We start from the raw sequence: 26,029 nt of genomic DNA on the forward strand, positions 1-26,029 counted from the left end.
TAAGCCTGCACAGGTATTATGAAATTAAATTTAGAATCTTTGTTGGGATTAGGCAACTCCACAAAAGCACATTGAGAGACCAGGGATTTCTTGTTTTCAAAGCTTATTTGCTGCATGTGAAGAATATGTAAATATTCTAATTTCCATAATTTGAACACAAATTGCGCTTCTTTGGGTGAATGTTTTCAAGCTGCTGGTTACAAAACCCATTAATAACAAGTTCTCTTTAGAGTGTCCAGTTTTCATTATTTTATTAGTTTTTGCACCCTGTGGTGGAATTTAAAAAATGAAAGTGTGTGTTTTTACTAACACACCCGCTTTTTACTTACTCCTTTAAATGAAAACGTTTCTAAATCTGCTGTCCTCTGACAGCATCAGATCTGAATAATATTTGGGGGACTTCTAATCCAGCTTCAGATGTCCTGGCTGGTCCCCTGCAGTCTTTTTGCACTGAATCCTGAGCCACTAGAAAGTGTCCACATCATGCTGGCAGTGATATTGGCACAAAAAAATGATCCCTCTTATGGTAAGCAGAAGAAAGGAGACTTTGGACTACAGCATCACCTAACTATGTCTTCAGATAAGTAAAAAGGGAAAGTTGAGAACAGAGCTTTAGGTAAAGTTTAGGTAAACTCAATAAATGGGTACAATGACAAGATAATTGGACGTCTTTCCCAGTACGTATTCCATTACTTTAAATTGTTTATCAGAAGGACAGGTATGTTTACATTGAGAATTCCCAGGAACACAGAGTCACCTGTGTTTGTTTTTAGTCTTTCCTCTGTGAAATGTGCACCTGCTTGATTCTCTGTGAGGTAAACCAAGAGAATGTGCAGATCTGAAGGAATCTGTTTGTTTTCCTAATGTTTTTTTCATGTAAAATAACATTTATAAAGTTAATCTAAATCCTATTCAGAACGTTCACATATATATTATACCATTTTTATGATTGTATTTTACAATTTGGTTTTTAACCCTTTTTATCTGCAATTTTCAGTAAGATAATCCCTGGTTTCTGCAAAGGGTCTTCTTTTATGTTCAATTATTGGGTGAATTAGATCTTCCAATTGTCCTCCTGTGTTAATAATCTGTCACATTCCTCCCTAATGGAGACTTTAAAAGCCTTACCTGCACAAATTGTTTCAGCATGATCCACCGTAGTCACATCCTGTCCAGAGCAATGATGTGTAATTGATGCTGGGGTGAATGCATATGGACAGGCTGCAGGAGATCAGTATCACTAAGATTGGAAAATGTGAAAATTGTTTTATGATTAAAAAAACCCATAGCTATTAAATCTATTTCCAGATGTAAGGAAACTTGAGTACATTGCTGTTCTGAAATCCCAGGCAGACATCATGTTGCCTCCAGCAGGGGATGCATCTGTGTTGAACTGGGCTTAAAGCAAATTGGTAAATGACATTGGTTGTCAATCAACCCAAAATAGGCAAAGTGCGGAACCAGTCTGCAGGGTACAATGTGGAATAAGTAGCAATTTCAAAGTTTTTTTTTTTTTATTATGTGGGAGCACTCATTTTGTTTTTTGTCTATCCAATTATCAAAGCATATGAAAGTATCATTTTTTGTAAGTAACAGTAAGATTCCATAAGTAGTTTCCCCATGTAGAAGAGGTGAAAGAACAATGGCCACAAGATGTATTTTTGAAATTGGTTCCCATAATTAGTTTATCAGAATGGTTTGGATTTGCTTGTAAGAAAAGATTACAATTTAAAGTAAGACAACAGTAAACAATTTGGATCCATATAATTCCATGTTTAAGAAACTAAATTTGAGCTGTTTAGGGCTTTTAATGACAGTCTCCATATCTAGTAATTTTCAGTATAGAAGGTTGGAGTCAAAGGTCTGCAGTTATATCAAGGTGGCATTACAATGTGGAACTTGGCCTCTTGTTAATTCTCTAGTCAGAGTGTGACGACAACTATTTCCAGAGTGTCTGAATCACCATATATATATTTTACAATGTGCAGCCAAGGGAATTTATGAGAGTTTCAGCCAGCAACTTCCTCTACTGTTAATATGGACCAACCTTCTTTTATGGGTAGCAACAAAAAAAATAGATGTATTCCATAAACACATGAAGAAGGTAATGCTTGTACCACTTTGCCCCTTCTATAGGACCTCTTCTCTAGGATATATGATGCCATGCTGCTTCATGGGACTGGCATCCTTCTGGCATGAGGCACTTTTGATTGTATTCTTCTAGGAGTTGCGATTAGTTTCATTTCTTATTTGCAATTGTACTTTGAAATCAACAATTGGTGGGTATATTGAAAAGACATGTCTCATGTCAAATACAATTTAATGCAAAGTCATACATTACAAGAATTACTAGCCTATTTGCCAGGTGTTCTTAGACATTTTATCAGCATCTTTTATTTTATTTTCTACTTTTAAGATACGTATATACTTTTAATTTGTTGTGTGATGGTTGTTTTAGTGTGTGTGTGTTTTGTTGTTTTTTTTTTTTTTGTTAGGATCTAAAATCAACTATACCAAAAAATACAAGCAGAAAAAACAAGGGCCTAACAACTAGTATTGCCTGAATGTTCCCTGCAGCTAAGCATGGCTTTGCTTCCTAATGTTAGAGCTGGCCCACGGATGACTAGTTGAGTAATGATCAAAAAGCATTAGGTGAGGTGAAGAAAGAACATATTTACAAAATGAAAGAAGGGAGATTTTAGTCCTCAAGGGCACCCTTCTCTCCAGCAAGGAGAACAATTAGCATCTCTGGAGTAACCCTACCAATCTTCACCTTTCCAATTCAGAAGGTGGTTGTTGCATAGTGATTTATTTCTCTACATCTATCAGTCTGACTTTCAAGTATTAAAAAATGGCTGACTTTCATATTTGAGATCAGTTTTGTCTCTGAAATAAAGTGGATTATATACAGGCTATAAATATTTGTAAAAAAAATAGACTATAGCTTGCATTTTAATGTCATTGTCACTTTCTTGTGATGTAGGCATGCTTCGACTGTGGAGCCAAGAACCCCAGCTGGGCCAGCATCACATATGGCGTCTTTTTATGCATCGACTGCTCAGGAACACACAGATCTCTCGGAGTGCACCTAAGTTTTATTAGGTGAGATTTGTTCTGTTTTATCTTTTAATATTTTTGGCAACATCATAACTTTTCCACAACATGTGGTTGGTTCAAGTTACAAACATATTACCAATCAGTGTGATAACATAAAGACCTGAATATTTGATAAAGCTTTATCAAAAAACTCTGTTGTAAATATAAACTTAAAAACATCATGTCCCCTCTAAATCATTTCTCAGTATTTTTTTTTACTTTCTAAAATTCTTTTTGAATCAAAACACAAAATTGACCCATTTGTTTTTAGCACTACTGTACTCAGAATTATAAACTTCACCAAAGCTCTCTCCTAAAGAAGCCAGGAGCTGCGTGTGTTTAGAGAAAATTAAAAATTTGTCCTTATCAATATCAAACACACTAAAGAAGTGTGCGCTGTACAATTTGGCCCTGTCATTTTTCAAACTGTGATACCCTCACACATTACTTGAGATGGAGGTGTGCAATAGATTTATTGTTTGATGTTTTTTGCTAAACAGCTTTTTTGTGCCGTACCTGCAAAATTTCCTAACATTTTTTTTGAATTACATCGAATCAGGATTGGAGGGGCAAATACTGGGTGCACAGGTCCTGTAAACATAGGCCCGCTTGTAAAACTTTATCTCCCAAGAAGTAAAACTAGGAAATTGTGTTTTGTTTTATTTGCTACCTTAAAAAGCATTTAACAAATAAACCATTCAGATATTTAAATATAACCCTAATTACTAGTATAATCTTAGTTTTGCAATGCAATTAATATTTTGTTGGTTGCTGTGTCTAAGGTTTGTAGCAGCTGTTAAGTAATCGTGTTAGACTTGTCAAACTGTGTGTTTTACAGATGGGAGTGCTGAATTTTGAAACAATTTAGTTTTCATCTGGTTTTAAGTTTGTTTTTTTTATTCAGTTCAGAAACCTTTTCATCAACAATAATCTATTTTCTCTTTTCTTATTGGTGTAGTCATATCTCTTTGGGGCAGGGTCCTCTCCTCCTGTGTCACTATCTGTATTAGTCTGTCATTTGCAATCCCTATTTAATGTACAGCCTGTCCTGTTTAATAATAATATTAATAATAGTATGTGTTATTAAATTAAATATATTTTATTACCTTAGTTACAGTTAAAGTATATGTATAAAAGGAAATTGTATGTTTGGCCATTGGTGATGGGTATACTTATAAAGTAAATTAGATAATTTAAAAATGTATTTATTTCTTTTAAAGATCAACTGAATTGGACTCGAATTGGTCATGGTTTCAGCTTCGATGTATGCAAGTTGGAGGAAACACCAATGCAGTAAGTTTTTTAATTTTTTTTTTTTCCACAGTGATGCAATTACTTACATAGATCTGGTCAGTCCCACTTCATAGCTGAAGTTGCCTGCAAGTGAATAGTTATTCTGTTCACCACCCTGCTATCCTTGTTTTGTTACCCCTTTGTTATAAGCAAGTACTTGTTCTGGCCAGCCCTCTTTTACCACCTAATTCTTTCTGTTGGTTAAACTAAAGTCAGCTTTTAAATGCACCCAACCACATGAGTTAGGTGATCATTATTAGTTAATAAGCTTGGGAGGAGGAGGGTTGTTGAGGAATATTGCCATATTTCTTGCTCTCACAGGCTTCCTGCTGTCCTAAATAGATTTCCTGCTAACTCCTCCTTTGTTTAATTAAATTTCATTACATTGTTCTTTTAAAAAATTGCAATACTTATTTACTAACTGGTGTTTGCTCACACCTATTCCCTTATCCAGTATTAGGCTACGTACACACGTCAGATGATTCTCGCCCTATAATTGCCTCAGGGCTGATATCCGACAAGAATCTGGTGTGTGTACAGCGCTCGTCATCTGTCGTTAGGATGACCGTCCTTGCGCATCCACAAACGGCGGATGATGGTAATGGAAGTGAAGGGGTGAGAGTGCAGTGGGGTTCTGCTCCTTCGTCCCTCATTCCCCTCTCCATAGAGCAGGACAGCGCTGTATGTACAGCGCTCGGTCATGGCATCGTGAAGTCTTTTGTCGTTGGAAAGGATTGTGAAAGGTCAAAAATTATTACACGTGTACGCAGTCTTAGATTTTGACTGATAAGACTCAGGACTGAATTGGAAGGAAGGAATTGGAAAAATCCTATTTTCATGTTCCTAATGTTGGCTTTTAAAGTCTTCGCTTTCGTATGCTTCACATTAAATGTTTAGGCCCTGATATACAAGGCAATAGCAATTTCAAGAGAAGTCAGCATTAAAAAGCTTTAATACAGAAATTTTATGTAAAAGGTTTAGGCTACGTACACACTTGCAAAATCAGCTCAGGGCCGATATTGGATGAGAATCTGGCATGTGTACAGGGGCCGTCCTCCATCATCCAAACGACCGTCCTGGCGGATCCACGGACGATGAACGATCGTAATGGAAGCGAAGGGGGGGAGCTCATATCTCAGTCCTCTATCTTGAATTGTTGGCATGGATATTTTTTTTATTATGTCTGTAATTAGCCTCTGCTCTAAACAAGCATTTGTCATGTAAAAACACTTACCAAAGCAATCATCTGACTAATGTTTCCCATTTCTGACAGCAGCCTTTCTTACAAAGTTGTATTCATTGTTTAATTTGTTTAAGGTTTTAATCTTCATAAAAGCTTCTAATAAAAAATCCCTACCTTCTTATAAGATTATCCCAGCTACCAGTAAAGTGACCCTCTCAGTTGAATCAAAATTATTTTCCCAGCTAATATTTTCTTTCTCCATGGGCCTGATTTAATAAAGTTCTCCAAGGCAGGAGGGGATACACTTTCATTAGTGAAGCTGGGTCAAGCAAACCTGGAATGGATCTGGTCTAGGATTGAAAACATTTGCTACCAAATAGCAAATAAGTTTTTAATAAATCCATTCCAGGTTTGCTGGATCACCCAGCTTTACAGATTAAAGTGTATCCTATCCAGTCTTGAAGAGCTTTAATAAATCAGGTCCATTTCTCCTACCTATTCCCTGTTCCAGCACTATAGCCTCTTAGTCTGCTCTGCATTTGCGTTTTAAATGCTACCTCCCACCTTGCACTGTGGTTCCTTCCTCTGCTGAGTATTGGAATGACATAGGAGTTATAGGCATATGACGCTCCCATAAGTGTGAAATCCTGAAGAGCCTTAAAAATTCTACAGAATTCTCTTTTATGCCTTTTATTAGGACCACTTTCACTGAATTCATAAGCAAGTATGTGCTATTTACTGGCCAGGCTAAAACCTAAACTTTACCAGTGCACTTGGTGATGGTGGTCAATGTGATGTCATTCTGCAGCATGCTGTATGGTGATTCATTGGCCTGCTTTGCTGTTTTTTTGCATGAGTTTCTTGTTAAACAGCCCAAGAATATTTCTGCAGTTATGACCTTTTCTTTTTTTCCATTGCAGACTGTTTTCTTTCGGCAACATGGCTGCACCACAAATGATACGAACGCGAAATACAATAGTCGTGCAGCAAACCTATACAGGGAGAAAATTAAGATGCTTGCATCACAAGCCACAAGGAAATATGGGACAGACGTAAGTTACTTAGTTCAGTAAAAAGTTAAGCTGCGTAATATGTTGGCGCTATATAAATCCTGTTTAATAATAATGCTGCTACTACTCTATGTTCAAAACATCTGACCATCGCACACCTTGTCTGACCTCCTAATCCGGGGGCCGGGATTGTGCACAGTGGTATAGTCAAGCTGGAGCAGAAAAGGCCTTTCCCTAATGGTTTCCCCAACGCTCAATGCTTGCAATTGCATAAAATGTATTTGTTTACATTTTGGAGAGGCGTACACCTTTCTGGTAAAGGTACAAATAACAGGATCACTGGCGTTAGGCCGGAACGAACTACCTGCTACGCCGTATTTGGCCTGAAGGCCGGAGTTTACCTACCCCTGCTGTAGATAAACAAAACGGAGATGCCAAGGCACAGGAAATACTCTGTTTTTCAAAATATAGATTTTTGCTTTCATATTTTAGGATCCCCTAATATTTAGGTCTGTTTGCACGGCACTGTTGTAAACCAGATAACTAAAGCATTGAAATACTAGCGGTTCTCTCACTGTTCTCTTTTGTGCCCACAATATTTCCCAGTATATCAATCTCTAAAGCCACAGTTGGCAGCCAGGCATTATTTCTATAGTTGGTGGTAGCTTTTAAGTGCTTAGTCTCAACTAATGTTTTTTCCCATTGGTTGCAGCTCTTTATAGATGGCTGTGGACCCCCACCACTTTCACCAGAACAAAAGGAGGAGGATTTCTTTTCTGCACACTCTGAGGTATTGGGGAAAAAAGGATATCATTTGGGAATGTACAGAATGGGGTTTCATGATTTTGTATTTAAATGATTATGCATTCTTTTATTCCTAACATAAAAATATATTAGCATATATTGTTACCCCCGATAAACCACATTAAAAAAAAAAAAATGGGGCAGTAGACATTCATGATCAAATAGGAAAACAAATGTATATGTCTGCTGGAGCTTTAATGTGATATTGAGCTCTGATTTGTTTCTTTTGCTTACAAATTCCAAACTCTCCACAGCAGGTCAGTGATATGAGTAAAACAGAATGGACTCTGGAGTCTCTGGAGACATTAGAATCGGCATTACAGTGTCCTCCACAGTCTGTCTCGGACAGTAAAGAAGGTATGACTGGGGGGTCCTCCGCTGACAGTGTGTACAATATTTGCTGCCTCCCTTCGTTGGACTGTATTACCTTAAATTACCTCACTAATTGAACGCCACACTGCTATTATTTTGAATATCCTAAAATTCCCTTTTCTTCATATTTTTTTTTTTAAAAGGAATTACACACATTTGAAAAATTGTTCGTTCATGATTTGTTTTGGAAAAAATTGTGCAGCATTCCAAATGCATTTGTACACATGGAAATAAAAGTGATTTTAAGGATTTTTAGCTTTATTCTGAACACTGTATATACTAGTACAAACGGTTTGCTTTTATTTCTTTCCTTTTTCGGCTATATGCAAAATATGAACATCTTTCTGTTTTGTAACTGAACACTGATTAGATGTTATTGTTTTGTATTTAGCTGAATATAGATATACATTTAAGTTGTGAAAAAATCATAAATGTTGATTTTTATTGTTTGTTTTTAGCTTCAGGTGATACAGAGATCGGGCCGAGTGTCGATTGTTTGAGTGTGTCCCCAAAAGCAGCATTAGGTAACACAACTTATTTCCATTACAAATTGCAGATATACAGTTAATATTTTATACAGTATCTTTTGTTCATTTTCCAGCAAATGTATATTTATTGCAGTGACTCTCCCATTTTACCAAAACTGTTTTTGTAATACCGGTTATAAGGGTGACATTGTGCCCCCCCGTAACTGGCCTTGTGATTATTGGTGGGGGAATATTCAGGAAACAAATCCAGAAAATGGATAATGTAGAAGCACAAAGGTCCTTCCACTGCATAGCCTCAGTTACAGATTCCTTTGTAACAAGAACCATTGCACAATAATGATGTGCAGGACCTTAGGTGATTTCACACTGTACAGTTATGAGGCCATGGATGCAACATTACTAGGCACACATGCATTTCAAGAAGTGCACTTTTATATTTTAGGAGAAAAAAGGGAAACAAAGACAAAAGATACATTTTCAGGGTATTTCTTAACATTATTAGCATTAGCAGATGTTTCATAGTAAATAAAGTGCCTCATATATATTTTTTTTTTTCTACAAGTTTGCTTTAAATGAAACCGCTGTCTCACAATATTTGCTGTTCTGTGCTAGTAGAAGGAATGCAGGGGTCTGCCTCAGGCTCATTTAGTGAAGGGACCCTTACAGCAACTACACATATTTTAGAAGTATGCAAATTCCCTATAAAGTATAGTTTGCTTTCTAGTACTGTTATAAACGTGTCCTGTTTTTTTTCCATGTTACAGCCGATTCAGTGAAATTTTTATCTGCAGGAAACGCACCTCTGACAGGTGACCACCTCCTGTTCCTAGCTGCTTTAGTCTCCTACTGATCTATCTTGTGCACCCCCATATAATGTTCTGCAAATTCTCCTGTATAGACCTAAAAGACCATTAGGCTGGGAATTTATATGACATATTTAGGGCTCTGTTTATAAAACAGGGAATCTGACATCCAGACATTCCCTTGTGGGACTCTTCCAGGTCCATGTGTTTCAACAGCAGTAGTTGATTCCCACCAGGGAATGTTTGAGGGTTTGTCAGATTCCTTAATTTTTTTTTATAAATAGAGCCCTTTACCAAAACCAGATGTCAAGACCAGTAACAGTCTTTATTTTATAAGCATCCCTACTTACCCTTTCTTTTTGTCCTAATGGGGACACTTATTCTAATGACAACAGTTCAAGATGGGGTTTTCATGTCACTTCTGTTGTGCTTTTGGGATATAAAGAAAAGGGGAAATCTCTCTACAGACCCATACAGGAGAAAGGGAAAAATGGCTTTAGATGTTTTAAACATTAGAATTTTAGTGACTATTTTGTATGCAAAATACCTTTAAGTAACACTGCATGGAATATAGTACATATACATTAAAATGTGAATTGTGAACCTTTTTTTTATGACCTTGATGTTTTAAAGGAGAACTGAGCAAATAAATAAGTATATTTGTTTTTTCCTTTATACCTGTGCAAAGTTCTGAAGTACCCATTGTATCACTTATTGCTATTAAAGTAACTGTTCACAACTGCCTTCCGTTATCTTGGAATATATAAACTCTACATCCAATGGGGGCCACCTAAACATTTTCACAGCAACCTCAGGTGTATGCTGCCACTTAGGTTATCGCACAAACCCATTTCACTCTAATTGTTGTGTGTGTATATGAGGTTGGACATTAATGTCAAACTGTAGCCTAAGTGGTACTGCACAGTCTTCACACAGGTGTACAACATACAGGGCTGCCATGGTATGCAGCATACACGGTGTAATGTTGGAATTGGCTTTGAAATGTCAGTTCCCAGAAATGGCATTTGGCTGATGCTGCTGCACAATTTCAGTGCATGGTACAGACATTACTCCATGCACTATTGCTTTGCTATACAATGACAATTGCTCATATCATGTGTGCTGAATGAAACTTAAGCACATGAAATAAAATTTATATGTAATTCATGCTTGCTAAGTTGCATGGCTTCTTCTAGGCTTTTTCATCTGTGCATGTGTACCTAAATATTCTGTAAATGTTACCTTGCAGAAATCGGTTCTTCGCTGATTAAGAAGAAGCCTGGTCCAGCCAAAAAGGGGGTAAGCCGTGTTTTGTTATAATTTATAACCAGCAGCATTGAGACATAACAAAGAAATACATTATTTTAGAAGTCTCTGCAATCAGTAAAACTTATTCCCCTGCCCAATGGAAAGCTCTAATTCTGACTGAATGGGGAAGACGTGCCAAACCGCTGTAGAGAAATCACTGCAGTGCAGTCCTCCTTTTCCATGGCCTACTGTTTATGCCTTGAATTTTGAATTGGCACTGAGGACGTTAAAAGTATATTCAATAATACATTTGCTTTTCATCTTTTAAAACAGTTTGCCAAGGAATGTAGCATACCTGATACAGGTACAGGGCAGTGTATGACTCTTTCTTCGACTTATTTGTCCCTGCAAAAGCGGACTTCAGAAAAATTGGGTTCCAACAATTTGTTTTTCTTGCATGGTGCTATAATCTTTCATATACCATTGTTTATTTTGCAGCTTGGTGCCAAGAAAACAGGCTTGGGGGCTCAAAAAGTGAGTGGGAAAAGCTTCAGTGAGATTGAGAAGCATGCTAAGGCTGTAGATAAACTGAATGAGCATGAACTGGCCAACAGTACCAAGAAGACAGAGGAGCCAGTGTGAGTATCCTACTGGGAGGTGGTGGGAGCTATTGATCTGATTTATAGCCTCAAATATTAGAAAGAACCATTCACTGCTGTGCATATGCAGTGATTTTATTTTCTTTTTTTTAGAAGTATTTAGAAGATTTAAGAAATATTATTTCCCCTTTTTTTTAAAGGACAACTTTACCTAAAACTGTTACAAGTCGTCCTTCATGGCAGGAGCCCAGCCCTCCTGAGTCATGAATTCCTCCTGTCCTAGGGTGATAATGCTCAGTCCCCATACGGTATTTATGGAGAGGCTGTTTAACCTCCTGGGCAGTCTATTTCTGTCTGGATTTCTGTCTAAAAGCAGTACATTGTCTTTCATGAAAATTTATTATATAGTATAATATAATAGTATGAGTATATTAAAGTTTGAAACACAAAATCATGGCAAATTATTAAATTAAAAAAAATAAAGTTAATAAAAAACTTTGACATGATTTTGTGTTTGAAACTTTAATATACTCTATATATACTGTAAAATACATTTTAATGAAAGCAAATGTAGTGCTTTCAAACATGTAAATCCAATATATTGCAGTCAAAACAATTGTTTTTTTATTGAATGCAATACAAAAAAATTTGAAATTCCCGCCGCACCCCTAGCGACGGCTGTACGCACCAACGTCACCGGGAACTCCCGGGGAACGTCGGCGCACTCCCCAGGGCACAGATGGAGGAAGAGGATGTGGCCAGAGGATGGCAGGACACTGGAGGATGCCGGTGGGACCAGGTGAGTGTTTATTTTTTACTTTTAACTACCCCGAGTGTGGCTCGGGGTTACCGCTTTTAGCAGTGTTTTTTTGCCCCGAGTCACACTTTGGGTTAACCCTGGGGAGGTTAAAGTAATACATTTTATGTCAGACCAAGGGTCAAAATTTAGAAACTCTACCAACATTAATTCTTGGTGTTTTAGGGTTGCTTCTCTACGTCTGGCATATCAAGAATTGGAAATCCAGAAGCAAAAAGAGGAGGCGAAACTAAAAAATTTGCCTGCCGGCAAGAAAGCAGAAGCAGATCGTCTCGGGATGGGTTTTGGAAGCCGCAGGTGTGAAACATGCCTTTTACTTTGTTTAGTTTTGGTGAAAGTAGAAAGTGAAAGTGGACTTCTGTGTTAAAATTTATATATATATATATATATATATATATATATATATATATATATATATAAAAATATGATTACTACAAGTCCTTTTTTAATAAAGCCATTTTTTATATACTTTTTCTTCTTTGCTTAGTGGAATTTCGCATTCTGTCGTCTCTGAAATGAAAATGATCGAGCAGGAAGCCCCAAGGAACACCAAACCCAAAAAGATTTACCAGGAAGAAGAGCCAGAAGATTTTTTCTTAAGTTCCTCACGGTCTCGAAGAGAAGTGTGAGAATTTCTTATGTGTTTGTCAGTTCTGTACAGCTGAACTTCAGCATAGGCAAATCTTTTCTATATACAAGAAACATGTATATTCTTACCTAGACCTTGGTGTGTTCTGTGTGTACAACTTCCCGTAATCAAGAGCAATCACTTCTGCTTTTTATCTTTGATCAGGGTCACTGGTCTTGTATCTGCTTCCATCATGTTTTCTGAGGGCAGATCTGGTAGATTATGTACAGTACAGTAATAATACCACCGCTAATTTTGTGAGGAATAAAAAAAAAAAAAAATCCCAGATTTTTATTGCTGTCCACATCATCACTGGGGAAGATTCACCTTCTGGGTTTGTCCTGTTACTAGTACATAAAGTCATGGGAAATTGAAAGTTTTTGTAGAAACAGGAAAGAAAATGTCGATGACACTTGGTAAATTGAAAACAGAGGAGATTACCTGCTGTTTTAAAGAGATTTTCTTACAACCAGCCCTGTCTCTAGAACAGAAAGTGAACAAAAATGTCACTTTCCTATCCCAAAAATATTAAATATTGCTTTAAAGTATCAATCCAAAGCTGAAGCTTTTATCTTTTTATTGCTCACCTTGCCTGGTGTTCCTCCATCCCCTCTTCAGCATGTTAGTTTAATTTTTCTATGAAACCGGTTTTGGTTATTTTCCTTATTTTATTTAGAGGTATGATTCTTTGTGCAGTACAATAATTTTAGCTGGTTGGAGCTGCTGGCAGGGTACGACTTTCTAAAAACATCACAGCATTTTGTCTTTGTATTCTTTTCCAGAACCCTTAAACCTTATACTAAGCAGTAAGTTGGCATTTGGGAGGAGTTATGCAAATGGGAAAAGGTCTAGATGGGTGGATGTCATCCTGGAGGAGTGGGTTTTCTTAGGCATGCTGCATTTGCCAAGGTTATCCTAGATTATGACCTTATAATAACCTTGTTCTTTGCGGATTGCCTTTCTAGGTACAGAGAGGACCCACTGGATCCTATCAGTTCTTCTTTTCTGAGGTGGGATGAGAGATCTGATGATTTCTGGAAGAAAGATACATCCAGCAATGACTTTGATCTGAAATTGAGCTCCAAATCCACAAACCGCTATGATGACAGGTAAAAAAAAAGGCAGAGTCACATGTGCCTCAACAGTGCTGGTTTTTAAATGCTGAGCAGTACCAGTAACACTCGCTGCCACAGGGGGATTCTACCATGTAGCATCTCTCCAGATGCAGCGGTTCCTGGCATACTGGAGGAAAAAGCAGCTTTGGCTGCAAAGCTCACCAATAATCCAGTTCTGTGCCCTGCAGTTTACCTGCTTGATCACAAGATGCCCTCGTTCTTCTGGGTTAAATGATGCCCAACATCAAAGGTGGAAAAATATGGACTCTACTAAGGATGCAGGGCATCATGGCCTGACCTCAGGGAACGTTGCCACAGTACCCTTGAGTCACAGTGTGCTGGTGCAGAAAGAGATGCTGATGTCTGTAAGGAAATTCCAGAGAAGGTATGAAGATGAAGTGGTCCCTGAGGCATCATGTGACCACCTTTTGTGACTCTGTAAAAGCAAAATAGTAAAAATAAGATAACACGAAAGACTTTCACCAGGGGCCACAAATGTTTTTTTTTTTTTTTTTTTTTTATCCTTTTTGCTGATAGTAGCACATGTCTTGGAATTAAAATGGGTTAACAGAAGCTTGTGGATAAATGAACGGTTTAATCCTTGCAGTAATGCAGTAAATCCATAATAATTAAATTGAATAACTTTTTTAAATTTAGGTAATTTAAATATATAATACATTTTTTCATACTAGTGTAGGAATTTGACCTGGTAGCAGCCTGGACTTAAGCTGACAAATGTAAGAATGTTTAGGTTCTTTTTTTTGTGACGTAGTAATGTAAATAGACAAGGAAAGGATAGAAAAATTTGCGGCTATTTATGGCAAACTTGATTAAAACTAGATAAAAACCTTTATTTAGGTTGTATAAAATAATCCTACAAACATAACAGTATACATGAATCATGCAAACACAATAAGAGAGAACCTTTTATGTTTACTATACGTAATACAAAATCTCATAGCAATGTAAAGTATTGATGTGTTTTAAGAAAGGGTGTTCATCCAACACTAGATTCAAAGGTCAGAATAATTAGTACTGGTATGGTCTCTCCCGACACGTTTTGCCCTAATGGGCTTCCTCAGGGGACAACGAGACTCTACAATTCAATAGATCATGGTAAGTACACAAACTATAAACCATCAATAGAAATATATAATGTTAGATTCCTATTCACAAACAGTAACTCCGGTAGAAAGTACTAATGATAGGAGGAAGGATCAGAAGCCGAACTCACATCAAGGACCAGAGTTTTAGATAGCAGGTAAGTAGGTTGGATAAGCACTATAATGGATAGAATCTCAGAAACCACTAAAATTAATATTATGAATTGCCATTGTCAAATTCAAAAGAGTTAAACTTACTTGGACGGTATAATGGTTAATGTAACTTATTGAGTATTCATTTCTTAGGGCAAAAACATAGGAATTGGGGGTGTTCTATGAGAAAGTAAATATTTCAATGATAGAAATAAGGTATTTATTATCAGAAAAATGGTAGGATAATGCAATATATTAGTTGTCCACAAGATGGCATACGTGAGATGTGTTCCGTACGGAACCTAATAGAACTATTGGTGAAAAACATCTGTGTCCTTGGTAGGGTTAACTTTATAAATGAATGAAAAGCAGTTGATAAGTACACCATACGATATTTGTAGCTATATATAGATGTACTCCTTGGGGTACATAAACGTACCTTAGTAGGACGTAGTAATGTAAATTAAGTGTTTCCCTTTCTGCCTCAGACCCGCTGCTCGTCGTAAGCATGAAATAGAACCAGCTCCCGTTACAGACGACGCTCAGAAGAAGTTTGGGAACGCCAAGGCAATCTCATCTGACATGTACTTTGGAAAGCAAGACAGTGCTGATGTAAGTAGGTGGAAATGCAAAATTTAGCTGGTACTGAATAAATCAAATCAAGTAAACTCCCAAGGTGATGAGAAGATTCTCTAAACCAGTCCCATGCTGCCCATGTAATTTTAAGCTGTTCAAACCTGTCCTCATCCCCCGCAACCAATTGTTCCTAATACTGGATTTTCTCCGAGCCTAAGAAAATGGCGGAGCATTTCTTTTTTGATAGACTTAATCGAACCCGGAATAATAGACAAAAGGGCCACTTGGGGAGTGTTAGAAATGTGTGAGTCCGTACAGTCATTGAACAGTTTAGTTGCTGTGTCCCAGAATCGGAATATTGCAGGGCATCCCACCACATGGAACATGGACCCCCTTGAGGCAAAGCACCGCCAGCAGTTGTCTAAATTCGTTTCATGGGTTTAACAGAGATAGGATAAGAAATGGCTTATGCGTTAGGGTAAAGGATTTCTCCCAGTCATCGGCTGTACCTGTAACTTTTTAAGGTGGGATGAAAATGGTGAAATGTAAATACATAGCAGACATTTTTCGGTTTTATTTTTTTTTTTTTCTGTTACAGCAGACTTCTTTCACACCTGGCCCCCAGAGGGCACTACATTAAAAGTATTTGTAGCACAGCAGTGTCAAGGGGTCTGCTCTAGACAATTATGTTCTTCCAACCTTGTGGTAATCTTTTCTGTTTCACCATAACTTTGCCCCTACAAAGCCAGGTCAGTAAAGACACTACTCTTTTCTACCTTTTTTCTGCTCCCTTCACATCCCGTGCTGTATGCTGCAAGGATATTTAAGTAGGCTATATATTTTGTGTTACCTGACCTGCTTTTAAGTCAAATTGTTTCATCCTTCTAGTTTTGGGTAAAATAAAAAGAAACTACTGGCTTCATGTGTGTTTCTCTGCTGTCAGTCTGTGATGTGTATATTCACCCTCTCTGTCCTGGTGATCACTGTAATGGAGATAAGTAAGGGTAGGTAATCTAGTGGGCAACTGTCTTTTGCGGGGATGTCCTGTTTTGTTTTTAGGATATAATGATTTTTTTCTAGAATGACACAGACACTATAATGACACCAAATTATCCCCTACACAAAACCTTTACCACTAAAATATACAATATAAATACTTTATTTACTAGCCAGAATACATATTTGACTTTTGCATCTCTTTCAGTATGAGACCAGGTCTCGGTTGGAGAGACTCTCTGGAAATGCCTCCATCAGCTCCGCTGACTTGTTTGATGAGCAAAAGAAACAGCCTGGAGGTAAGGGGGAAACCTTTTTGACTGCATCATCAAGGTGCAGTATGTGAACAAGATTGCTCCTTTTAAAAACAATAACTATCATAAATAAAAAGGGATATATACATTTTAAATGTAAATATTTGCCAGGGTATTATCATTATTTACATGTTCCTAAAAAGCAATAAAACCGGCCCTCTCTAATTGCTTTAGTTTCTGTGGAGCAACTAATCATTGGAGTTTTCAGCCAAAGAACTGTAGTGTATTCTGATGACTGCAGTTACTGTGAAGTAATTTTTAAAATCCACAGCAGGCATTTAGGTCATTCTTCCAGTAGCTCATTTCTGCCGCTGTGCAGTAATTTGTTAGTAATCTATTTCTTTTACTGTAAATTCAGTCCAGTTGCTGAAGAAGGGGTAGAAAGTAGGTTGAGCTGTTTGTTCACTGGTGGTGGGGGGTGGCGGGTTCAGGGGGCTGAATTACTGCTTGCAGAGGTAGCAAAGCTGCAGAGCCATTGCCAGAAGGGAAAACTGCGCTTCACTGCTCAGAGATAGAAGCCGAACTAATAAAGAATTAGTTTACTGTGAAATTGGATGATTAATTATTCTGCAATATCTCTAACTGCAGACATTAGAAAAAGCTTGTTTTATAAAGAATTACTGCTTACTAAGAAGAAGTACCGTATTTTCCGGCGTATAAGACGACTGGGCGTATAAGACGAACCCAAGCTTTTATAGTTAAAATATAGAGTGTGTTACAAAACAGTAACAAAGAAATTTTTTACTTTAAATAATAGAATTGTCTACCCTTCTATGTAAAGTAGTCGCACAGCGCCACCTAGTGGCTGATTTGTAAATCACAATATTCTTTAACACGCAAATAAATCTATACCGCATGGCTCACAGCGTTCCCCGAAGCTCTCTGACGGCTGACTCTTGCTAACCCGAGCCCGGATCTTCTCCCCGTTCAGGGGATTGGTAAGTACCCGGCGTATAAGACGACCCCCGACTTTGGCACAGATTTTTCGGGGTTAAAAAGTCGTCTTATACGCCGGAAAATACGGTAAATGCTATATTCCCAGCTCCCAGCAGTAATTCAGCAACTCGGCTTACCCTTCTCTATCCTTCAGCATCTGATCTATGTTTACTTAGAAGATTGAAGTCTGCTTTGGAGGGAGAGCTGAACTGCTCAGAAAACAGCATTACTGCTTTTGCTGTAAACTTTAAAGTTAAATTGCTCAACTACATACATCTATGTAGCTACCTACATACATCCTTAAGGGCTTGTTTTAAATCAAATTTGCTAATTGTTAAGATTTTATACATTTGGGAACAGACTTTAGCTTCTCGTTATAAACATATATAGATTTGTATTTTTCCACAGACCAGTTCATGGGTTTTGAGGATGTCAGTAAGGTTTTGCCCCAAGATTCATCAATTAGGGTTATTGGCTTCTGTTCTTGAAAACAAAATTCTTTAAAATTTTAAATGTGTGGCCAACTTAAAAGATTCTGAAATATAATACATCTAAAGTCATGCCTAGGAGCAGATATTGCCGGTTGTCTGCCATTACCCTTTTTAGCCAAAACACTCCTCTGTATGCCAAGAGGAAGTTGGTTTTAAGGGGCCTGTCTTCCACCCAAAACCCATAAATTTCATCTCAGTATCGTTTCAGATGCACTCTTACTGGAGGCAGTAATTGCTGTTGATTTTACATTTAAATGGCTATTTCTAGACATGTCTTTAAAGGTTCAAATGTTTGAAAATGTTATTGTCAAAGAAATTATCCTACCTAGTTTGTGGCAGGATTTTATTTTGGCTCCCAGAATTCAAAGTCAGAACTCACTTAGGCATTTGATTTGCTATACATTCAATTTGAAATAGAAAGCAATTCTTAGAGTCACAAGTTTCTAGAATAATACTTGACTTGCATCCGAATTTGGAGTCCATGTACACGGGCTCTTTTTGTGGTAAACCTCAGACCTGGAGAAGCAGTTTTGTTCCAGGACACAAATTGAGTATCGTCCTTTGTTATCATTGAAATAAATATAGGTCTACGCTATGTTACACGAATGGCTTCAGTGGGATTTGGTGTAAGTAGAGGAAACAATGATAGTATTTTTTCCCCTTTTCAGCAAATTACAGCCTCTCCAATGTTCTGCCTTCTGCCCCGGATATGACCAATTTTAAACAAGGTGTCAAAACAGTAGCGGGGAGACTTTCTGTACTGGCCAACGGTGTGATGACGACTATTCAGGTACTGCTGTTCCACTTTCTTTCCTTACTTTACATTTTTCTTTAAAATTGTGTAATGTTGTCATCCAAAGGTTTTTTATATCAGTTTTTGTCTTTACAATTGATTTTAGGTTGACCTCCTTCTGACCTGCTTTTACCATGCTTTAAGTGAATTTTCTTTTCCAAAGACTTGTATGGGAAGGAAAAATCAACTTGAAGTAACCAAAAGTATATTATACTTTATGTATACATAGACCCTAAGACAATACATCGGTCTTGTGGGAGGCTGGAGGCATGCAGACAGAAAGTGCAATAAGCCCTGCGGTTAACATTTTAGGCACATTATGATGAGGAAAAAAAAAAGAGAAAAAAACACCAAGCAAAATAGGTAAAGCATGTGGAGAGAAACGAGTCAGGCTGGTGTTTTGCTTCAACTGGTTGATAAACATTAAAACAGAATTAAACCCAAAAATTGAAAAAAAATTGACCAGGCCAGCCCTTTATTGCACAAAGGACATGCCCTTCTGCAATAAAGTAACCTTACCTGCCTGATCGCACCACCATCTTCTTTTTATCTCCTCTTCCATGTTTTGCTCTTCAGCCACCTTGATTGGATGGGCCAGAATGAGGTAACATTCCCGCAGGACTGGCAGATGAAGACAGGTCATGCCGGGTATCCCGACTTCCTACTCTGAGCCTCGCTTATCCAGCGATATTTGAAAAAAACAGTGACCAGCATGGTAGAAATGCCTATACAGGAACATTGCATGACTGCTTCTGCAATAAACCCCTAGTCCTATTCCTAATTTTGGATCCTGGTTTACTTCTTTGAACAACAGGTGTCACAGGTTTAGGGGTTATATATTTCCATATGTAGGTTATGTGTACAATACTTCTCAGTACATTGTAAATCTTCCTCTCTTGAAATGACATAGCAGTATGTTTTCTACAGCTAGCATCACTAATGTGGAGGACAATTCCATCACACCTCGCTTTTATCAGTTCACTCACTCCCTATCAAACATCCAGTCTTCTCATTAACAACTTTTTAGATTTTAGATAAATTGCATGTGAAGACTAAACTTTATTCAGTTCATCTAAAGTTTCAGTTTTAATTAACTAAAAACCTTTTAAAACAGGGTAAGCAAAGTTTGTTTTCTTGTAAAAGCCAAAGCTTGAGTGGAGATTCCTGTCTTTCCAGCATAGTGCAGAAAAGGATCCATGCTCTCTGTAAAGGAAATGGTAACCCATCAAAGGGTGTGTTGGACCTTGGCAGAGAGACCACTACTTTCACACAAAGCAGGTGTGTTTTCTTACAGCATGGTGACAGTGACATTTCCAATTAAGATGTGGCAGCTTACAAAAGAGAACAAAGTGTTCCTTCTGCTATAATGTACCTAGAATGTGTACATATGTTTAAGCTTAAGCAGCATGGTGGCTAAGAGGTTAGCACTCTGGCCTTTGCAGCACTAGGTCCCAGGTACAAGTCTCGGCCAGGACACTATCTGCATGGCGTTTGCGGTTCTCCCATGTTTGCTTGGTTTTCCTCCAGGTACTTTGGTTCTTCCCACATTTCACAAACAAGCAGGTTAATTAGTTTCCCCCAATAAAAAGACATATGACTATGGTTGGGACATTAGACCGTGAACCCCTTTTGAGGACCAGCTAGTGACATGACTATGGACTTTGTACAGCGCTGCATAATATGTCAACAATATATAAATACTGTGTAGTGATAATAATGACAATAATTTTAGTTTAATTGGCTGTTTAAGATCTACTATTTGATACCAGGTATTCCTTCCTCTTTCAGGACCGTTATGGATCTTAACAGCTCAAATGACAACGCTGGACATGAAGACTAGCCTCTGACGTCATGTGCCAGGAAACAAGAACTATTTAGTTTCCAGCAAGGTTAAAGGGAAACTATGTGGTTTCATCGTGCCTTTATAATGGATGTGTGCAATGTGGGGATCCTGCAGCCTGTTCCCTATATCTTATGGATTTTTGGTTTTTCGTTTTTCACCAGCATTGAAAAAGACTGGCATCTCATGTTAGGACCTCTACTAAAGCATGGGGCTTTCTGCTCAGTGTACAGAGGACCATGAAGTGAAGACAAAATATAATGTGGTCTGCTATAGCGTAAATCCTAATATTGTATGTTATAGGCCACTATGGAATAAAAATATACACCAAAGAATAGAACACTTTGCAGCTTCAAAGTCTACTTGACAGAATATCTTTTATGCGCTAAATAATTTGATGTTTCTATTTATCTTGTAATTGTAACCCACAGATTATATTCTGTACAGCCTTTCTTTTCAGATGAGCCTACAGTAAATAAGAGACACTAGTTGGTAATTAATTTAAGACCAAAGTCACAAGGAATACTCAGGTATTGGTGTGAATTGGCAGAACTGCATTTTGAATGTTTTCTTGTTAGGAATATACCTACCACAAGCGCCTTTCTGTGTGACAATCCTTTCATTCTGTATAAGCATGCAAATCCTATTTAAAAGAGGTACACGAATTTGTAAAACCACAGAGAATCCTATATGACTTGCTATACTACTTTATTACTGTGTACATGTCCTGCTGCAGTTATTAGAATATTACCAAGATAAGCGTTCCATGCTTGGAGCTGCAGTTCCACAACAGCTGACTATCGTGCATACAGTTCATAAACGTGGTCACCTATAGAGAATGAAGGAGGAGGAACATAGAAGTTATATCTGAAAAGATAATAAATTCTGAAATCTGGCTCCTAAGATTTTATTTCTGTATTTATGATTTCACTTTACTTCTTGTGCCGGTGACTAATGGTACCTGGGACAAAAAGCAAGAGGAAATTTGTCCTTTTGCTTGTCAATAATAAATATCAATAAAAACCCATGGGAGATATTTCCCCTAAATTCCTTTCTCTGACTGGTACCACCTGGGACCAGAAGTGAAGGCAAAATAACCCATAACATTAATACCAACAGGTGTAACACATCACAAAGTAACATTGCGTTAACTTGTTTAAATTGGTTTAACCTGAAGCTTGTTTCAGAAACTGTCACCCTCTAGTGGTCTGATGTAGCATTGTAGGAGTTTAAACATTCCCATAATCAGCCCTTAGTTGTGCATCTACATACTATTTTGCAGGTTTCTTTTTTGTTTTAATAAAATTCACAATTAAGGTCCACTACCAAAGCCTTAAAGGGGCAGACTGAATTTTAAATTTAGATGAAGCCATCACTAATTTCACTGATTCACACTGATTTCATATTCATAAGTCACTTTGATGTATTTCTAAAAATAGCAAGAAGGTCCATGTACTGAAAAAAAAAATTGTTAGAAATTTATATTTTATTCTATATTTCAGAAATCCTCTATTTTTGCTCCTGTTATTTTTGAAGTTCTATTACATAATGCCTATTTGAAAGTATAACGTTTAGTAAAAATGTCATTTAATAGAGAGATACTGGAGCCAGGATTAAAGTCATGTTTGGAAAATTAGGATTTTTTTTTTTTTAATTGAGCAGATGAATTGCTGTGTTTTAGACAGCGTAACCTACATTCTCAAACTCTATGCATTTTTAGATCAGAGATTTTGACCTGAAAACAGATGCTATTTTTTTGTTTGTATATTTTTGTCTAGTTTGTTTAATCTTCTAGTAGGCCAACTTTGTAACTGATTTGTATTCCATAATAAACCTTACATTGCAACAAAAATAAATGTGTGTGTTTTTGCATCATGTCTCACTGTGTACAGTTTCTAAAGCAAAAATGTTTGTGAATTGGCTACAAAGATTCTTTTATTAATGATCCACTGATCCTCTGCATCTGCCTTGCACCTACTACTGGCATGCTCATGGTGCTGCTTGCGCTCATTCGGTTAACCATTGGACTGCCTATGAGGTCTGTCAGATAGGCAGCCTGAACAAGCTTCTATGGTAGTCTGACTAATGTTGCTAAATGCAAAGCATCGGCTTAACATTGGTAGCCTGAAACAGAAGGCATTTTTATTATTAAAGCTGAACTAAACTGAAACGCAGTCTTGATTGCCTCAGCGTCTGCACCTTTTTTTTTTTTTCACTTAAAAAAAAAAAAACATTTTTCCTTTACATATAAGGGTTGTCTACCCTTTTATGTAAAGTGAAAATGTTGGGTTTAGGTACGCTTTGATAAACAGTATTTATATAACGCCAACATAATATGCAGCACTCTATTACTGGCAGAATCCCCAGGATCGAAGTTTTGAAATATGTTTACAAAAAACTATTCGCTTAAGAAAACTGTATACAATGCCAAAATACTAAAGAAAATGTTTGGGTTTACATACACTTAACTACACCCTAATCTTAAAATAAACCTGCACATAACGATATCATCTTCAGGGTGTGCCTACTGCACAAAAGGAGACATTGTTGGGACATTTTTTTTATCTACAGTTTTGCGGTGGTAAGACTTTATTATAATAAACAGGATTTTTGAAGCACCAAATAATATGCAATACTGTGCATTAAATAGAGGATACCTAATTGATTTTGCTTTCATTTTAGCTTTTTTTTTTTTTTTTTATGATTCTTCTCTACATGATTGTCAAAGATTTGTAACTTTGATTGCAGCTTTTCAGCTTCATCTTCCTCAGCCTGACCTTTTGGAGTTCTGTGTCTGTACTCAACTAGACATGTGGGGATAGTTTAGAAGTGACCTATGAAAACAATTTTGCATAGGGCACTTTCCAGACTCCAGACCAGTAAAAGATGGCTGTTTAATGCTTTTCAGCTCCTTGACCACTGGCATTAACCCTGTGCTTACCCTGCTTCTGGAAAGCCACTAGACTCTTATTATTTTTATAATTATTTGAAGCAGAAAGGTTTAACTGCTGTGGGATTGAGTGCTGATGTCATTCATTGAGGTGTCTCATGTGCGCTCTTTCCTATTATAAAGCATAAACTACCCTGTTAACCTTTAATTTATTTATACTACAAGCCTACAGTGTCCATAACCACCTCCAGCCAGCTACCTGGGTTTCTTTGTTACTTTATATGCATAGTCATGTGCCTCTGGTTCAAATTCTAACAATACTGTGTTTGTAGCATGCCCAGGATGCTAATGTCTACAGTCTGGAATCATGTCTGCTCCTGCAGTCTGTTCCATTATTAGTCTTCCTTATGCAGGAGTATGCAGTCTCCTAGATTGTAAGCTATTGGGGGCAAGGTCTTTTTCTCCTATGTCGCTGTCTGTATTTGTCTGTCATTTGCTACCCCTATTTAATGTACAGCCCTGCGTAATATGTTAGCGCTAAATAAATCGTTTATTATTATTGATAATAAAAATATATATATTTATATAGTGCCAACATATTATGCAGCGCTGTACATTAAAAAAGCGTAGCAAACAACAGATAGATACAATGATACAGGAGGAGAGAACCCTGTCCAGAAGAGCTGGTGGAATTTACAGGTGGAAGGGGTGGTTATGGTTGGTTTTATCTTTGTTTTATTTTTTTTCTTTAATCGATTTTATCTTTAAAGTAGGTAGCATAGGTATGGGCAGAGCAATTGTAGGAGGAGCAGGTGTGGGGTTTTGGATGGAATCAATTGTTGAAAGGAGACTACGTGAGTTTTAGAGGATATGACTGCGGAGAAAAATTTTGTTAAGCGTCAGTGATGAGGGGGCAGTGTTAAGATTTTGTAGCCTAGATTTGTAGTCCATGAAGTCAGCACTTAGGCCAAACTTCCTCCACCTGCGCTCTTTTTTGAAGACATCTGGTGTGATTGTTGTGCCAGGGCTGGGGATTAGCAGGAGGGGGGTAGCGGGAGGTGGCATGGAGACTTTATCCAGAGCCAGGTCTAATATGTATTCTTTATATGCTCTGTAGAGGCTTTTTTTTACCGAAATTGTCCAGCACTTTTCTTACCATGGTCAAGTGTTCTCCCACAGTTTCACATTTGACTGGCCCAGGGCCTTAGTGATAATTGTCTGGTTCTAAGTCACTCTGGCCCTTGATTCATGGGGCTGCCTGAGAGTAGTCTGTCTACTGCTGTCACTTCCAAATTAAAGGAGACCATTTCATGTATGCTTTTATAAAGCACTGTACAACATTACAAAACTAGAAAATCAGCTAACCACACTGTGCTAAATATGGGAGCCGCTTGAAGGGATATTGCTAAATAGAATTGAGCTTACACCACCCACATTAACTTTAGTTCCCCCACAGAAGTTTTACAGTTGCATTTAAACCTTGTTTCAATGTTTTTTTTTAATGGACATTCTTTCAACATTCTAACTTTCTAACATTTTTGGCCCACCTTTAAAGGGATCTGGGTTTAAACAGGTACTGTTTGCACTCCTGCACCTCCTATCTACTACTCACCTTAGTACTCCTCTAAAACTGATTATCTCTGCATTAGATCCATGCTACTACTTACCTCTGCTTCCCTCCTCCATGTGGACCTGGATGGCAGTCCTTCCTAGAACACTGTTCTCATGGGGAGCCCCTTCCTTTCATCCATTCCTAGCTGTGATAAAATTGCTATGGAAGTTGATCTCTCACTTATAGAGCATATGAAGCATTACATTTTAGCTATGACTAGTCTAATATTGTCTGGCAAGAACACTGATTTTCACTAGTGGTAGAAATATAAGAAACAGACTATTATCTCTGTGTCCTCTGAAATACATCTCTTTGGCTTAATACCTCCGTCTCCATGTTGAGATCCCCTTTCCCAAACTTAACTTCTTCTATACCTGCAAACCCTGGCTAAATTGTCAAATTAGTTCTCCTTTTTAATGAAGGTAACCCCTCACTTAAATCCCGCAGAGACTTAAGCTACGTACACACGTCAGATTTTTATCGCCCGATAATCGGCATCGGCCAATTATCGGGCGAAAATCTGCCGTGTGTACAGTCGGTGTCGTCCATCGTCCAGACGACCGACCTGCCGGATCCACGGACGATGGACGACAGCCGATCCTAATGAAAGGGAAGGGGAGAGCGCGCAGCAGGGTGCCGCTCCGTCGCTCTCCCCCTCCCCTCTCCATAGAGCATGAACGGTGCTGTATGTACAGCACCGTTCATGCATCGTGCACTCCCTTGTCGTTGGAAAGGATCGTGAAAGATCCTTTCCAACGACAAAAATTGGAAGTGTGTACGCAGCTTTAGACAACCTTCAATTGACACTTGATGCAAGATCTGGTATCTCAGAGCTACCAAATGGAGTTTCACTCTATAACCTTTCTTAC

At 37.8% G+C, this 26,029-nt stretch overlaps 1 protein-coding gene across 3 annotated transcripts in view; it reads left to right on the forward strand.

The window, feature by feature from the left end:
* ARFGAP3 (ARF GTPase activating protein 3) overlaps positions 1-22,514 on the forward strand; it is a 25,475-nt gene extending 2,961 nt beyond the window's left edge. Inside the window, exons 2-17 of one of the 3 annotated variants that reach the window (XM_072400113.1) lie at positions 2,984-3,102; positions 4,317-4,389; positions 6,493-6,624; positions 7,295-7,372; positions 7,641-7,743; positions 8,217-8,282; positions 9,011-9,055; positions 10,299-10,348; positions 10,796-10,935; positions 11,879-12,010; positions 12,201-12,338; positions 13,307-13,450; positions 15,201-15,324; positions 16,493-16,583; positions 18,694-18,815; positions 20,607-22,514. In XM_072400113.1, coding sequence (XP_072256214.1) covers positions 2,984-3,102; positions 4,317-4,389; positions 6,493-6,624; positions 7,295-7,372; positions 7,641-7,743; positions 8,217-8,282; positions 9,011-9,055; positions 10,299-10,348; positions 10,796-10,935; positions 11,879-12,010; positions 12,201-12,338; positions 13,307-13,450; positions 15,201-15,324; positions 16,493-16,583; positions 18,694-18,815; positions 20,607-20,624 — 1,575 coding nt within the window. In that variant the 3' untranslated portion in view covers positions 20,625-22,514. The remainder of the gene's footprint in view (positions 1-2,983; positions 3,103-4,316; positions 4,390-6,492; positions 6,625-7,294; positions 7,373-7,640; positions 7,744-8,216; positions 8,283-9,010; positions 9,056-10,298; positions 10,349-10,795; positions 10,936-11,878; positions 12,011-12,200; positions 12,339-13,306; positions 13,451-15,200; positions 15,325-16,492; positions 16,584-18,693; positions 18,816-20,606) is intronic. The other 2 variants (XM_072400114.1, XM_072400115.1) reach the window with 2 other exon arrangements.
* The last annotated feature ends 3,515 nt before the right edge of the window (positions 22,515-26,029 follow it).

Source organism: Pyxicephalus adspersus, chromosome 2, assembly GCF_032062135.1.
Source record: "Pyxicephalus adspersus chromosome 2, UCB_Pads_2.0, whole genome shotgun sequence".
Classification (NCBI taxonomy): Eukaryota; Metazoa; Chordata; class Amphibia; order Anura; family Pyxicephalidae; genus Pyxicephalus; species Pyxicephalus adspersus.